The sequence below is a fragment of the Neofelis nebulosa genome, chromosome 11 (assembly GCF_028018385.1).
Source record: "Neofelis nebulosa isolate mNeoNeb1 chromosome 11, mNeoNeb1.pri, whole genome shotgun sequence".
NCBI classification, from domain to species: Eukaryota; Metazoa; Chordata; class Mammalia; order Carnivora; family Felidae; genus Neofelis; species Neofelis nebulosa.
The window spans coordinates 76,133,094-76,149,296 of NC_080792.1; the positions used below are offsets into that span (position 1 = coordinate 76,133,094).

The 16,203-nt window shown below is 50.9% G+C and overlaps 1 protein-coding gene across 3 annotated transcripts in view; it reads left to right on the plus strand.

Moving 5' to 3' along the window:
• Window positions 1–16,203, plus strand: part of BCR (BCR activator of RhoGEF and GTPase) — a 128,593-nt gene that overhangs the window by 103,674 nt on the left and 8,716 nt on the right. Inside the window, exons 15-17 of one of the 3 annotated variants that reach the window (XM_058690952.1) lie at window positions 3,115–3,212; window positions 5,048–5,179; window positions 11,487–11,748. In XM_058690952.1, coding sequence (XP_058546935.1) covers window positions 3,115–3,212; window positions 5,048–5,179; window positions 11,487–11,537 — 281 coding nt within the window. In that variant the 3' untranslated portion in view covers window positions 11,538–11,748. Of the gene's footprint in view, window positions 1–3,114; window positions 3,213–5,047; window positions 5,180–7,676; window positions 8,698–11,486; window positions 11,749–16,203 lie in introns of those variants that run through there. The other 2 variants (XM_058690951.1, XM_058690950.1) reach the window with 2 other exon arrangements.

Sequence of the window (16,203 nt, forward strand, 5' to 3'; positions counted from 1 at the left end):
GTTTTCTGTAGCCAGGAAATACAGCCTGAGTTCCAGGCAAGGAGGGCTGCAGGGAGCACTTTGACCCCAGCCAGTAGAGTAGATTTGGCTGCTGACAGCTAACTGGTTACCCTTTTCATCCTTCCCCTCCCAGGCGGGGAACGCCTCTCAGCTACGCAAGCTGTCAGATCAGTGAGGGCTGGTTGCATTTCAGTCCAGGGTGGCACATACTGTGTCTCTCAGCATGGCACTCCAAACAAGTCCTCATCGTCCCTCTTAGGAGGACAGAGGACAGGCACTGTGCTATTGACCTGTCCCACTGATGCTGCAAAACTAAACAAGAAATCCCTGACAAGCCACAGCATAGAAGACAATATTTACAAACCATATATACATGATATGGGACTTGTATTCAGAGCATATTAGAGAACTCTTAGACCTCAGTGCTAAGGAGACAAGCCAGTTTTTTAAAATGAGCAAAAGATAGGGGTGCCTGAGTGGCTCAGTCGATTAAGCATCCGACATCAGCTCAGGTCATGATCTCACGGTTCATGAGTTCGAGCCCCGGCGGGCTCTGGGCTGACAGCTCAGAGCCTAGAGCCCGCTTCAGATTCTGTGTCGGTCTCTGTCTGCCCCTCCACTGCTTGCACTCTGTCTGTCGCATTGTCTCAAAAATAAATAAACATTAAAAAAAAATAAAAATAAAATAAAATGAGCAAAAGATTTGAATAGACACTTCACCAAAGAAATACAAGTAGCTAATAAGCACATGGGAAGATGCTCACGGTCATAGGGAAATGTAAACTAAAACCACAGTGAGGGGGCACCTGGGTGGCTCAGTCGGTTCAGCATCCAGCTTCGGCTCAGGTCATGATCTCACAGTTTGTGAGTTCCAGCCCCACATCAGTCTCACTGCTGTCACCACAGAGCCCACTTCAGATCCTCTGTCTCCACCCCTATCCCACTTGCACCTTCTAAAAAATCAACATTAAAAAAAAATAAATAAAACCACATTGAGGTTCCACTTCATGCCCACCAGGATGGTGATGACCAGAAAGGTACACAGTGATGACTGTTGGTGGGGATATGGAGAAATGGGAACCCTCAGACACTCCGCTGGTGAGGATGTGAAATGGTTTGGCCACCCTGGAAGACAGTTTCACACTTTCTTAAAAAGTTAAACACACCCGTACCACGTGACCCAGCAGCCCTGCTTTTAAGTATTTATTCCAGAGAGATAAGAACATGTCTGTATAAAGACTTGGATGTGCCTGATAAACATAACACGTTCATCCATGCGACAGAGCGCCATTCTGCAATAAAAAGGAACGGAGTACTGATACAGGCAACGATAGGGATGAACCTCAAAAGAATTATTCCCAAAAAAAGACACCAGGTGCAAAAGATTACATGTTGTATCATTCCACATGTGTAAAATTTCTAAGGCAAAATTTGGAGACAAAGCCTAGCAGGGGTTTCCTGGGACTGGGGATGGGAGATTTGCCTGCAGTTGATTCCAAAGGGCCTTTGGGGGGGGGGGGGCAGCAGTGTTCTGCAACAGTGGCAATGCTGATTTACTAAAAATCCTCAAACTTACAGCAGATGGGTTGTACAGTGTGCAGATTTTACCTCCATTAGGTTGTCACATAGGTGTAATTGTTCCCCTGGGAGCACCTGCTCCACACCCCTCTCACACAAATGCTGGTGTTTTCAAGGGTTCCATCTAGGCCTTCCTCCCTCACTGCATACACTCCCTCTTCCTAGGCCCAGGGGCCCTTCCATCAACAGCGCAGTTGATGTCTGGAACTGCCTCTCCATCCCCACTCTTGTCTCCTGGCCTCCCTCTATTACTTTCTGTCTGAGTCCCCAGTGTCCCACACTCTACGCTCCACATCCCCAAACTGAATCTATCACTTGGGCTCCCAAACTTGTTTCTCTTATTTTATGCCCTGCCCCAGTGAGAGGTGCCACCCTCTCTGCCCTGTGGCTAGGACAGAAACCACCATCTGGTTCCCTGGCCATATCAGTAAGATGACATTCTCTGTCCGTGGAGTTTCCTCATTACCTCTGGCCACCTGCCCCACCCTTCATCCAGGCCCTGGGAGTGGCCTCCTCCCTGGTCCCTACCTCCGCTCTCCCTGCACCCCACAATTCTCCCAGCAGTGAGCTGTTTTTGGTGCCCCATCCTGGCCTGCAGCACCCTTTGCCCCAGTTGACCTAGTAAACTCACAGCAGGGTCTGCGCAGGTGGTCGGCACTTCCCCTAGCCCCACCCTTCTCTGTGCATCATCCTCCTGATGGTGATGGTACGTTCATCTCTGCCCAGGTCACCACCCATAGGGTTCTGCTCACATAGAGGCTTTAGCCAGGATTTGTCAAATGACCAGGTGAGCACACGTTCTGACAGGTGCTGGTTCAGCTGTACCACGGGGCGGAATCTGCACGTGAGGTGCTGGGGCCAATGCTGGCCACTGGTGTTTTGCTTTATTTTTTCCAAATTTTTATTAAAATTCTAGTTAGTTAATGTGCAGTGCAATATTGGTTATTGGTTTCAGTGTTGTTTTATTTTGAAAAGAAACTTAAGACTTTTTTTTTTTCTGATTTTGAAAATGTCAAGGAGCAAGAACTCCTGTCCCCTTCAAGGCCAACTAACAGGAAAAAATTAAACTTAATAGCACACACGCTGGGAATCCACACAGACATGGAAGTTACAAAGACAGGCAAAATGAGGCATATATGTCATCCTGAACCTAGGAGAAGGGGGCAGAGGTCTAGGGCTTCAGAGGAAAGGAATGCACTTCACAGGACGACAGGAAGAGCAGATATTTAGCAACTAGATGTTTGCCCTGCCTCACCAGTAGGTCACTCAGATTAGATTTATCTCTGCTAATAACCCTTATTCTGGGAAAGACCCCCCAATTTAGATTCTTCTGTGCAGTTACAGGAAGGGCAAAATTTCTCTTGAGCCCAGATGGTCTTGATTGCTCTCAGCTCAGAATGATCTTCTTGTCCCAGTGGCCCGCCCATCTTGGGGCAGCCTGCCCTTGGCCCCCTACAAAAATAGCCCCTGCTTCTGATAGAAAATTCGGGTAATATGGAAAAGTACGATCACCTTCCCTTTGTTGCCCTCCCACAGATCTGTACTGTACCCTGGAGGTTGATTCCTTCGGTTATTTTGTGAATAAAGCCAAGACTCGCGTTTACAGAGACACAGCTGAGCCCAACTGGAATGAGGTGAGGCACTACTTCCAGGCAAGTCTTGTATGTTGGCCCTGGCTGGCAGGCCAGGATCTTTTCCATGGGGAGAGTCTGAACACCACCCCCACCCCACCCGCCCTGGGCTCCCTAATGTCTTTCCTCGCAGGCAGCCGCCTCCGCCTCCGCCTCCGCTGCCCACATTCCACCAGCATTCCAGGAATCTCCTGGGAGGAGGGGGGCGACCAGTCCAAGAGATTTTATCTCTGTGTTCCTGAGAATCCAACCCCCTTCACTCCCCATCACAAAGAAACAGCCTATTTTTCTGGAGAAGGTTTTGGAAAAGAAACTTAAAAGGGTTTTTTGTGCTGCCTTTGTTATTGCTTAGTTTACTTGGTAGATTTCCATACTGTTTTTCCTCGGAAGTTGGAATGAGCCCTGTAGCCCTCTTGGTTTCTGGAAGCCTGGGGCTCTGCCGGGGGAGGGCTGGGGTAGGGACCCTACTTGCCTGTCCCGAGTGTTGGATTTGTATAGTTTGCTGCTCTGTTCTCCTTCACCTTGGAGAGCTGTTGTGTAACTTGCTCACCATCTCACCTTGAGCCTTTGGGAGTGTGGGAATGATTATAGAGTAGCCAATATTGATGAAGTCCCCAGATCTGTGAGAATGCCATTTCCCAGTTTCTGGAGTAGCTGTGGCCTAGGAAAGCCTCATGCTTGAGGCTGTGGGTGGAAAGCAAACCACCTGCTCCCTTGGAGAAGAAGAAGCTAAGACCAAATGGCTGTCTGGTCCACTTTGGGTCATGTGGCTGGTAGAGCCATGGGGCCAGCACCCAGCTCTCCTTTCCTGGCATCCATGACTCTCATCATCAGATTTGCTGCCTTAGTAGGACTGGGGCACAGGGAGCCCATAGGATTGCCCAATCATTATAGCTCTGGGCATCTGTGCAGAAAGGGTGATGGCTGCCGTGACAAGGGAGCATCACAGCCAGACGGATCCATCAAAGGCTTTGCAGAGAGTAAATGAGCATGACCTGACAGGGGCAATGAGGGAGGGGTTCTGGAGGCACCAGCAGTAGAGGGCTCAAGGAACCCAGGCATGGAGGATTCCAGACCAGCATCACCTGGTGGCCACCCTGGGTGTGCATATGGATCATCAGGGCTGTTACACATTCCTGGCACACACACACCCTCCCCACCCCCATGCAGGCTCAGAAATATCTCCTTTCTTTTCCCCACCCTCTTCCATTTCCCCCACCGTGAACCTGTGCCTGCAAAAACACTGGTGTGAAATGTAGAATTTACTGAAGACATCATGTGGTGATGGAGGAGAAAGTCAACACCACACATCCCACAGCAGACAACTCGAAAACCTATAAGAACGGTTCTTTCCTCTCCTATATCACCTCCATGGGTCGATTTCCTTCCCCGCTTTCAAATAAACTTAATTTATAGAGCAGCTTTAGGTCCACAGCTTTAGGTCCAGAGCAGAAAGGACAGAGATTTCCCATATGCCCACTGTCCCCAAACATGCACAGCCTCCCCAACTAATCAATGAACCTACACTGACATCATTATCACCCAAAGTCCATAGAATATCTGCATTTATAACCAGCACCCATGAGCTTCTGATGCAGGGGGAATGGGGACTGCCTTTTGACATACTAGCTTAGGGAGTTTGGATTCAGTGTGAGAGGCATTCTGAGCTTCCAGAAGCATCCAGATTGAGCCACAATGGGATGCTCACAGGGAAGTAGCTTCTGAGGGTCTTTGTCACAGGACTAAAGTAAGCAGGGTCTCAAGTCATGGGTCCTTTTGGGGCAGCAAGGAAGTCATTGGACCTGTTAACAAGGGACTTTCCTTTCTTGGGGCTACAGGAGTTTGAGATCGAGCTGGAAGGCTCCCAGACCTTGAGGATTCTCTGCTATGAAAAGTGTTACAACAAAACAAAGATCACCAAGGAGGACGGCGAGAGCACAGACAGGATCATGGGGAAGGGCCAAGTCCAGGTGAGGCTGCCGCCCTCCTCTGCCCCCTGCAGAGTCCCTCTGCCACCACCGCGTGCCCCTCCCCCCCCACCTCCGACACAGCTTCGTACACCTGCCCCTGAACCCACCCACACCCTCCTCCAAATGCTCCAGTTTCTTTCCCCATTTGACCTTCTGGGACACTGAGGTTGCCTGGCTCCACAGGTTGGGAGTGGTTGGGGGAATTCCTGCCCCTCTCTCTGTTTGAGTGCCTGTTATGCCCCATCTTGCCCCCACAGGAAGTTCAGTTTGACTTGTTTTGCAGCGGGGGCCTCAGTTCCTCCATATCCTTAGTTAGCAAAGTCCAAAGGCAAAACGGTGAGGCGGTGCTGTGGGCTGCAGTTAGCAGTTCAGAGACCATCTCAAATTGGAAAAAGCACAAAAATCCTGGAGTCTATCCACCTGACATCTTCTCTATGGCTTCTAGACCCGGCTTCCAGGGGGTGCAACTGCATCCCTAAGCAGGGCAGACACAGCACACACCACCCCCCCCACCAGAGTTGGCATAGAAGCTCCCTGATGGGCTAAGAGTAAGTGTCCATACAGGACGAGCAAGGGAACCCCAGGTCCTCAGTGAAAACCATGCAGGCCCTCGGTCCTTCAGAAGCTTGCCTAGCCACTGGAAGCCCACCATCAGCCCTTGTGCTTCTTGGCAGACAGGAGCTGCGCCGCCTGCCTTGTGTTTCTCACGGCCTCACCTGTGCAGTTCTGTGCCCCATCAGGGGAAACCCTGATATACACATTCCTTACAGGGTATCTTACCAGACCCAGCTGAGCAGTTTCCTCCCTGCCCTGCCCTGGAGGTGGGCACTGACTGTTCCACTCCTTTCAGACCCTCAGATCCTTCGACAAAGCCTCCAGCAGGAGTGGGCTGGCTGGGCGTTCCAGGTGTCTGTGGGAGAAAGGGGCTCTCCATGAAGCCCCACCTCCCTTCCCTGAGGGCAAGAAGTAAAATTCTTTTTGTGCTGAAATACTAAGCGGTAGGAATGAAGGAGGAGTCTCCCCTGAGTAATTGGGGAGGGCCCACATGCATTCATTCAGACCAGCAAGTCCTCCCTGAGCAGTGGCTCTGGATCCCCTCTGTTTCACCAGGTCCTCAGGACAGTTTTCACGCTGCCTGTTTCCCCACCCTGGAAGCTTATTAGGGAACTCAGTGGCTCAGGGTCTCCAGGGACCCACTCCCACCCCATACCTTGAGACCAGATCTAAAAGTAAAAATGCTCCTCTGACCACCTTATACCTGCCCCCCCGCCCCCCCCCCCCACCTACCTGCCAGCAGACATCACCCAGCCAGGGGGCAGACACTACCCCCACACAAAGACACAGAGAAAGGAAACTAATGAAGCACCTCCCCACCCCCACGCCACATCCCATACCTTCCTAGGAGAGCAGGTCCAAGGCTTCAGCTGACCCTACAGACAGGACCTGGGGCTGGACTCTCCTAAGGTGGGCAGTAAGATCAGCCTGGGGCAATACTCCAGTGAGTCCACTGAGGTGTGGGGTGCATGTTGGGGGATCAGTGGGGCAGCCTTGCCCAGCATAGGGAAAGCAGGATTCTTGGCCCCTCTCAGAAGATGTAACTGGGGCACAGGGGGTCCCAAACAGACCAGGTTTGCCACTCACTGCTGATAAAATCCAAAGGCACAGAGAGGAGTGGTGGTGAAATAGGGAATTTATTTCAGAGAGGCCAACACTGGGAAGACGGGACTAGAATCCCAAAGACTGTCTCCAACGTGCCAAAAATGCTTCCAGGTTCATATGAGATAAGTGTGGGACAAAGGTCGGTGGGCGTATGCAGGTGGGCAGTGATGGTCAGGTGAAGCATTGTCTTGGGGTCAGTCATGTCGTGTCTTGCTGACATCAGGATAGTCCTTATTACTTGAGGGGTAGCTTCAGTTCTCAGGGGATGCTTTGCCTGCTAATTCTTTTACCGTAGTTAAGAGATGAGCTGGAAAGAACTTCATCAGTGAGGAAGTACGGACTGAGATCGTAATGGAGGTAGTTGAAATCCTCTTTCAATGGGCAGAGTCTGTGTAGGCCAGCTCCTAGTCCAGGGGCACTCAGTGGATGTCTTGGACCTGAGTCCTACCTGTGACTTAGATGCTAAGGGAGAAGGCGATGGTTCCTCCTTGCTCCCCATGAGCCTGGCACACCATTGAGCCAGTTGTAGGGTCTTGGTGGCAAAAGGCTTCTGGGTGGAAGAAGCAGAAATGAAAGCCAGTGCTCTTCAGTTGTTCCACTCTTAGGGTCCTATCCAAGGATCTTTGACGAGCCAGGTACCTTCCCCAACCAGGGTCACCCCCATGAGCTCAGCATGCGTCGCACCTTGACCAATACGTACACCCACTGCAAAGTTGGGGTGATGCTTGGGAATGGCTCGCATGCCCAATGCAGACACTCACCACTCTGCAGCCCCCCAGTGTCCTTGAGACATTGACCCCCCAGTGTCCTTGAGATCCAACTCTGTATTTCCACATAGATTGCGTTCACCTTCTTGGCTTTACGGAGAATCCCATGGATTGAATCAACCACATCGTTGAGCCATTCTGCTCTTAATGGACACTAAGTTTTCCAGATTTTGCTATTCTGTGAGCATGCTGGTGCTGGACATCTTTGAAAACTGACATGTTTTGGCATTACTGGGCAACAGTCACAGCTTGGGCTCTGCTGTGCTGCTTCACAACTAATGTGTTCCTCTTTCTACCCCTCCCTTCTCCCTTTCCATGCTTGCATCTGTTCCAGCCTGGGCATCCCTTCTCCACACCCAGCCCTGACCCCCATCTTGCAGAGCCCAATGGCAATCTGAGGATGCAGACAGGCTGGGTGTCTGGCCCCTTTTTTCAGCCCATTACACAAGGCTAAAGGAGGCTCAGATTCCACCAACCTTTGACTCAAATCATCCAAATTCTCCAATAGGTGACTCCTTCCAATAATCCAGGAGGCAGTGAGATTTGAACCAGAGCCTCTGAGCACTGGTGGGTAACTGGGGGGTCTCAGTGGAAGAGAGAAAAGAACAGATACTTGTCCTCTTCTTTAATTGTATTGAGACCTCTTTGGAAACGCTTTGCCACATTACTGCCGGATATAAACAAAATATTCCTCCGTGCACATAACCTGTGCTCTCAAACACTCTCGGACACACGGACGTGTCAGATGAGCACCCTGTCCTGTCCCAGGGAAGAAGACAGCAAGTGGTGTTATGGGGGCTGGCTTGGGGCATCTCTCCAAACTCTGGCTGTTCTCTGCCCCTTTCCGCCATCTAGCCCCAGTCTGCGTTTCCCCTCACAGGTGCTTTGAGAGGTGCTCCTCAGCAAATAATCTCCCTTGCTTTTCCTTCAGTAGGACAAGATGGGACAGGAGTAGAGGACATGGACTGTATTTAAAAAGAAAAAAAATTACAACCTCATTAGAACAGAAAGGTGAACAATATTCAGCGGGATATAGGTATAGGGACCACTGCAGGGGGGTTTTGCAGCAGGGGAGAGAGATGGACCCCCAACTCTGACTATAACAAGGGAAGGGGGAATTTATAGACAAGGAGCAGGGTGTGGGGTGGTGGTGGGGGGGGGCGGTCATCGATTGGAAGTTACTAACAGGAAACATCAGGGGTAAGGGAGATTCTGGCTAAACCTACCTAATGGGCAGGCCAGGGCAATCAGATGTTACTGGGGGCTGGGGCGGGGGGAAGAAATGAGGAATCTGGTTAGACGTTGAGGGTAATCCACTATTAAGGATATCAAGGCAGGGTTTTTGCTAAAATTGGGCTCTTAGGGAAATTCCCAAGAATGAGGTCTATTGGAAAACAACTCAGAGGATCCCGACTGGTTTGGTCAAGGGGAGACTCTGTCCACTTCCTCAGCCCCAGTGTGCCTCCTGTGACCTGGGGCAATTCATCACTGCCTGTATAAACTTGTTTCCTCAATGTAAACTTTACTCGGGGGCCACGAAGTCGGATGTGGAGGCCTTCAGTGTCAGCTGCCACTGTTATTATTACTCATTGTCGTCACTGTTAGTGGAGAAGGCGGGCTCTGGCTCCACTCCTTCGTCTGTGTCTGCTTCAGTGGAAGAGATGAGTGAATGGAAAGCCTGGCCGCTGAGCAATCATTAGCCAGGAAGGAATCCCAGCATAACCCAAGGTCCGTTTGTGACTCACAAAGAGTAGGCAGTGGCCAGCCTGGCCCCTGAGGACCCCCATTCCCGTGGGGAGGGGGGGGGCTTGTTTACAAACCCGGGATCCCCAATACGAGTAGGAAGGAAGTCAGAGGAAGAGCGGTGATGACGCCCTGTGACCCTAGCCAGGCCTCTTTCTGCCTCCCCCAACCCCCACAGACATTGTTTTCTGTGTGGGGCACCCTTAGGGGAGGGTATTCGTGACTCTAGGGGGGGACAGCCTTCCTGAGTGGGGGCTTTTCCCAATAATACCAGGCACCTTCCGAGTATGCCATGTGGGACAGACACGTAGCCCTGCCCATCCTGTTGCTGGGGTAGGGGAGGTGGGAATAGCATGGCCTTCTCCTGCAGGTGCCTTCCACTCCCACCTGCCACATGCTCTTTGACTCGTAAGTTTAGTGGAAAGCCCTTCCTGTGAGGTGGAGAAGGTGCAGCACCCTGGGAGTATCTGAGGGGGCCCAGGAGAAGCCCACAGCTGGCCAGAAGGGCAGAGGCCAGGCAGGTCCCTCCAAGGGGCCAGGGACAGAAATCAAGTTTCCAGCAAAGCTGCTCACATGCCTGTCTGGGCACATGGTGTCAGAGTCATCTGGGGAGCTAGGGCCTGATTTCCCAGAGCTGGGGTCCTAGATCGGTCTGGTTTTACTGCCTTACATGATGGTGGTGAGCTGAGGGTTCAGGAACCACTGGCCTGAGTCTGAGGTTCCAGCTCTTGCTCTTCAGATGACTTGGCAGATCCCTGCTTCTCCTCCTAAATGATGCAGTCTCCATGAGAGGAGAACAGAGGGCTGAGCCAAAGTAGCTGCTTAACTGACTGAGCCACCCAGGCACCCTTCTCTTCTCCATTTTCAAATTTTCTGTGTTGTTTGAACCCCCTACCCTATTCCTTCTTAGTGATTAACTTTATATCAAATCCTAGAATATTGTCATCTGCCATTTCTCCTGATATTTTATGTGTCTAGCTGGGCTCACAACTCACGTTCCAATGGGCACATCAGAGTTGATTTTTTTTTTTTAACATTTTTTGTGAGTCTTGGTTGAGACTGGGGCCTCAGATCTCTGGTCTGACCCTTACTTTATTCGAAACTGGTACTTAGGGCTGTCTGTATGTGGTTTCCCAAACTTCTCTGCCAGCCTGGGTTGTTTGCCTCATGCGTAGAAACCTGGTTGAATACAGACCGAGAGGTCCAACGGTGCCCCTTTCCAGGGGTGCCCTGGCACCCACACTCCAGCCCTCACCAAGACCTCACTGTAAGGTCTGCCCACTCACGGGCAGTATCCTCATTCGACCACCAGTTCTGTGGCACTTGTGCCCCAAGAGCCCACTGAAGTGCCCAGCAACAGCTGTATGAATGTGGAGATGCCACCAACACTTGGACACGCACGTGTGCAGCCACAGCACTGAGTATGCCAACCCGAAACTGGAAAGAAGCTAAGTGCCCATCAGCTGGTGAGTTCATAAGCCAAGTGTGATATATCCGTATGAAATACTATGCAGCCAGAACAAAGGAGGGACATTCTGATACACACTACATGAATGAAACTTGAAGACATAAGTGAAAGAAGCCAGACACAAAGGTATAAGTAATGTATGATGACACTTACATGAAGTATCTAAGACTGGCTAATTCCTCAAGACTAAGAGTGGAATAAAAGTTACCAGGGGCCGGAGGAGGGTGGAAATGGGGAGCTACTGTTTCATAGATATGATGTTTGGGATGATGAAAACGTTTTGGAGATAGGTAGTGGTGGTGATTGCATAACATTATGGATGTACTTAATGCCATTGAACTGTGCACTTAAAAATGGTTAATTTTATGTTATATATATTTTACCACCATTTTTTAAAGAGTTAGCATGTCATGGGGTGCTTGGGTGGCTCAGTCAGTTGAGCGTCCGACTTCAGCTCAGGTCATGATCTCACAGTTTGTGGGTTCGATCCTCAGGTTGGGCTCTGCGCTGACAGCTCAGAGACTGGAGCCTGCTTCGGATTCTGTGTCTCCCTCTCTCTCTGCCCTTCCCGCACTCACACTCTGTCTCTCTTTCAAAAATAAATAAAAACATTAAAAAATAATACTAATAAAAATTAAAAAAAAAACCAAAACAGTTAACGTGTCCACAGGGTACAGGAATGGACATGGGAGCCCAGACCCAGCCACTTGCCCTTTCATGAAATCCCTCAGCAGAATGACAGTCAGCCCCTGCTCGGTGCAGCATGGTGGAAAAGCCACTTTCAGAAGTCTCTTACAGCCACCCTTTGGAGCCTCGGCACCCTCACCTGTAAGAGGGCAAATGTCTGGCTCTCAGCAGTTCCCAGTGACCAAATGCTTACTCTGTGCCAGTATGTACTGCAACACGTGTATATTAAATATGTTTATACTGTATGCCTTATAAACACCTGTCTTGGCCCTGAGATACCACAGCGAATGAAATAGACAAAAGCCCTGTCGTCAGGGCTGGTAGGAGAGGCAGACGTCAACCGAAATAAGAGTAAGAGCTGTGGTCAGGTGGGAAGGAGATGGGGTTTGGGGGAGATGTGGTTTTCAGTTCGGTAGTTGGGTACAGCAGGTACTACTACAAGGGTACCGAGAGATCCAGCCTTTCATTACAGGGGATTATCTCAGGGCCATGCACTGTCCACCCACACAGCCATTCACTGTGCCAGGGCCTCCTATTATTGGGAGGAGGGATGCCTTCCTGCGTGGCTGGGGGTGCGGTGCTCAGAGATGAATGAGGTGCAGCCTGCGTTGGGGGTGAGCAAGAGGAGAAACCAATGTCCCCTCTTAAACCATCTTGGAGGGAGCAGGTCCAAAGGGTTTTTTGCATCAGTAACATAAAATGGGTGATGATTGCTTTTAACAAACATCTGAGGAAGATTTTTGGCTGTAGATGTTACGAACATGTAAAAACATGTGAGCAAATCCTTCTTGTACAGATTTCCCCAAGATTTGTCCTGAAGAAGCATACCACTACCACCGTGGAGAAAGTGTGGCCATGTGACCTGGACCCTCCTTGCTCAACTGAGGTCCAGTTTGGGACCCTATCTTTTTTTCTTTAGCTGGCATACCATAGAATGCATCCATTATAAGTATACAATTCAATCATTTTTGGTAAATTTACAGAGTTGTAGAACAATCACCAACAATCCAGATTTAGAATACAGTAAAACCTTGGTTTGCAAGCATAATTCATTCCAGAAACATGCTTGTAACCCAAATCACTTGTATATCAAAGCAAATTTCAAGAACCGTTGGCTCAGTTGTGATCATGTGACATTTGGCATCACGTACTACTCGTGTTGCAAGACATCACTTGTTTATCAAGTTAAAATTTATTAGAAATATTTGCTTGTCTTGTGGAACACTCGCAGAACAAGCTATCTGCAATCCAAGGTTTTACTGTATTTCCATCCCCCAAAATGATTTCCTTATTCCCATTTATAATCACTCACTATTCTTACCCCCAGACCCAGGCCGATCTGCTTTTTGTGTATAGATTTGCCCTTCCTGCATGTTTCATGTAAATGGAATTATTGTATATTTATGTAGTCTTTTGCAACAGGCTTCTTCCCCTTAGCAAGTTTTTGAGCATCCCGCACATCATAGCAAGTATCAGCCCTTCATTCCTCATTATGGCTGAATCATGTTCCATTCTGTACATTCATTTACCACATTTTATTTATCCATTCACCAGTTGATGGACACTGGGTTGTTTCCAGCTCAGGGCTATTACCGTTAACGCTTCTGTGAACGTGGGCACACAAGTCTTTGTGTGAATGGATGTTTTCATTCTTCCCGTGTGGAGACCTGGGGGTGGAAATGCTGTGTCGAGCAGCCAAGTTTAGCTTTGTGAGGAGCTGCCCTACTTTTCCAGAGTGGCTGCAGGATTTTATATCCCTAACGGCAGAGTCTGAGGGCTCCTGTTTCTCCACAGCCTAACCAACACTTGTTACCATCTGTCTTTTAGATCATAGATGTCCTGGGCAGTGTTCCTTTATCCTTTTAAGTGATGCTGGAGCCTGGTGGGGATCAGAGAAGGGTAGCAAAGAATTAAAGATGTGGATGCTAGAGCTCAGGAGAACAGATTGTGACAACAAAAGCAGAACCGGGAGACCAAATTTCCCTCCCGGAGAGATTTCTCCGGGCAGCTCTGAGAAGTCCCATTCCAGGGAGTAGCTTCCAGTGCAGACATGGAGCTCAGTAAGGAGCTCTGGGGAAACCCTGCTGGACCATCCTGGGCAGTGACAGTGGGCACAGGGGGAACTACAGTCTACACGGAGGCTAATGAGGAGGGAATGGGCATTGCCTCCTGCGGACTGTTTAGTCCTGCCTCTCAGGCTCAGGGTAATAATGCCTGGTCCTCAGCAAAGCCACCTGGGCGCACGGGGGCAACCATCTACCAGCCCCACTTACCCACTGTTGTTCCTTCAAGGCCCCTGCCTCACCCAACCCCGAGGAGACAAGAAGGAAACCATCCCTTCCTTCTGAGAACACTGAGTGTGAGCAGACACCCCCCCACCCACCCAGTCCCTGTCCAGTCCTCCAGCCCCCCTGCAGCAGGCACATTCCTCACTGAGACCTTGAGACCCCGAGGGGTGCCCACAGGCATCAGAAGCACCATTTCCTGGTTCTCTCCACTCTGTCATCTATTTTTCCAAATCCCAGTCCCCAGCTTGTTTACTTCTCTGGTCCTTTAAATAGCCACATGAGAGCGCGTGCCAGCCTTAAATGTCGTTTGGGACTGGACTGCACTGAGCCTTGGGCTTCATCATCGTGTTATTCTTCATGCTCCTTCCGCTCTTCTCGGCACAGTCTGTTCTTTGGAGCTGAGCCAGCGTGGGGTCGGTCTTTCCCACTGGAGCTGCCGCGAGTCCTGGGGGCTGAGTGAGGAGCCGCCTGGCAGCGCCATGGCCCAGATCTGCACTCTGGAGGCCAGCTCGTGCCACAGCCTCTGGGGCCAGGTAGCAGTGGGGCTGGACATTGGTGCTGGTGGTGGACGATGGCACTGAACCCCCCCCCTCCACTGGGCTGGCCATGCTCTGGGAGGGGGGCCACAGGGTGTTCTCTGCTCGAGTCCAGTCGAGACTGTGCAAGCTGTTATTGGTGTCACTAGCTGGTGTGGTACGGGCTCTGGGGAGGGGGTCTCTAGAACATGTACAGCCATGAGACAGACTGGCCAGGCAGACGTGTGTTACTCAATGTCTCCAAATGCGCCCACAGGAAACCAGCCACTTGAGAAGGAAGTTTGGCTTTTCTGGACTTTAAAGAAAACTGACACGCTGGAGTTCCCGTAACCAATAGGCTGTTGGTGGGGGGACGGGGGTTTATTTTCCAAACACACACAAAAAAGGAGAATCCAGGGGTGATCGGAAACTTTGACCTTGGTGAGCCAGGCTGCAGGGGTGGGGCTTCCCGAGAAGCGTGGTCAAAAGGCAGTAGAGGCCGGGAATTTGTCACACTACTGTCCATCTGCGCTTCTGTCTGGACGTGCTCCTGTTAGCCACATCGGCCTCTCAGAACAGCAGGGCCAGGGATGCGAGAGACGCCATCTGCCCCTGCCGCCATGCAGGGCCTCCTACGGTACTTCCACCCTAGCCGGGCCAGCCGGAGCCGACTGGCCTCTGCCGAAAAGCACCTGTGTGCTCGGGGCACGGCCATGTGGACCCACATCCGAAACCTCATCTGCAAGGGCAAGGTGGGCAGATGGGGGTGCCATGGTCTCCTGGGTGGGCCGTGTAGGACCAGGGGTCCCTCTGCCTGTTGGCTACATTGAGGAAAGGGATCCAGTGATTACTGTTCCTGGGAGGGAAAGGGAAGGGGATTTCCTGCTGAAGGTGCTTCTGTGTCTCCTTTAAAGAAAACTCCTGGTGGCGGTGTTGAGCTCTCCCTTTCGTTAGGAGCCGGAGGTATGATGTCTATCCCCTTCCTTCCTGAGAAGCCAGGGCACAGGAGTTGAGTGTGATAGTCTGGCAGTATGCCCCCCCCCTTACCTTTTCCCACCATACCTTGTCTGGTTGAGAGCGAGTTAGGGCCCTAGCGTCATCCCCCTCTTGCCTCCCCCCGGAGGAGGCTGTTCCCTGAGCTGGATGCTTAGGATTCACTCTAGCGGGGGAGCACTAGTTGGGAGGTTTCCTTTTCTGAGTGGTTTGTGACTGACTGGTCCCTGCTGACAGGCCTTGCCCCTCAGGGTGGGGTCCCCATGGCCCAACAGTATGCCCACCCCCAAGAACTTCCAGGGACAGATACGGAGCAAGAACCTGTAACCACACAGCCCCAGGAGGGAGACACTCTGCCACCCTTTGTTTTTCTTTGTTATTGTGTATGTACATTTCAAATCTTTGGAGATGTTAACCAGTAGGATGGTGAAGGGGAGGTAAGGGGAGCCCACACCCCAGGAGTGCCTGTGACGAGCCTCCATGCCAAGCAGTGCAGAGATAGAGGCTCTGGTTGCACACAGCTGAGAGGTAGCAGCCACTGGACCTTGTTTTCTCACCTGCACAAGGTCCACATGGCTGTCACCTCTTGGGTCCCTTGCAGTGGATAAACATGGGATGCCTGTCCTGAGCACCCCACTGGACCTGGCACTATGCTCAGTACCGTCGTGTGTGTGTGTACACACAAGTTTGTGTGTGCAGAAATCACGAGACACGGACCCTGCTCTCAAGTGGTTTGCCTAGTTTCAGCCACGCATCACAAGGCCCTGTATGAGGAACGCCAGGTTACATGGTGTCAGACAGTGGCTCCTTAACTTGGCTTTATACCAGAATCACTTAGGGAGGTTTCTAGTTAAGTGAACCCCAGATCCCACCCTGAGCTGTGAGTGCAACTCTGTGAGTAGAA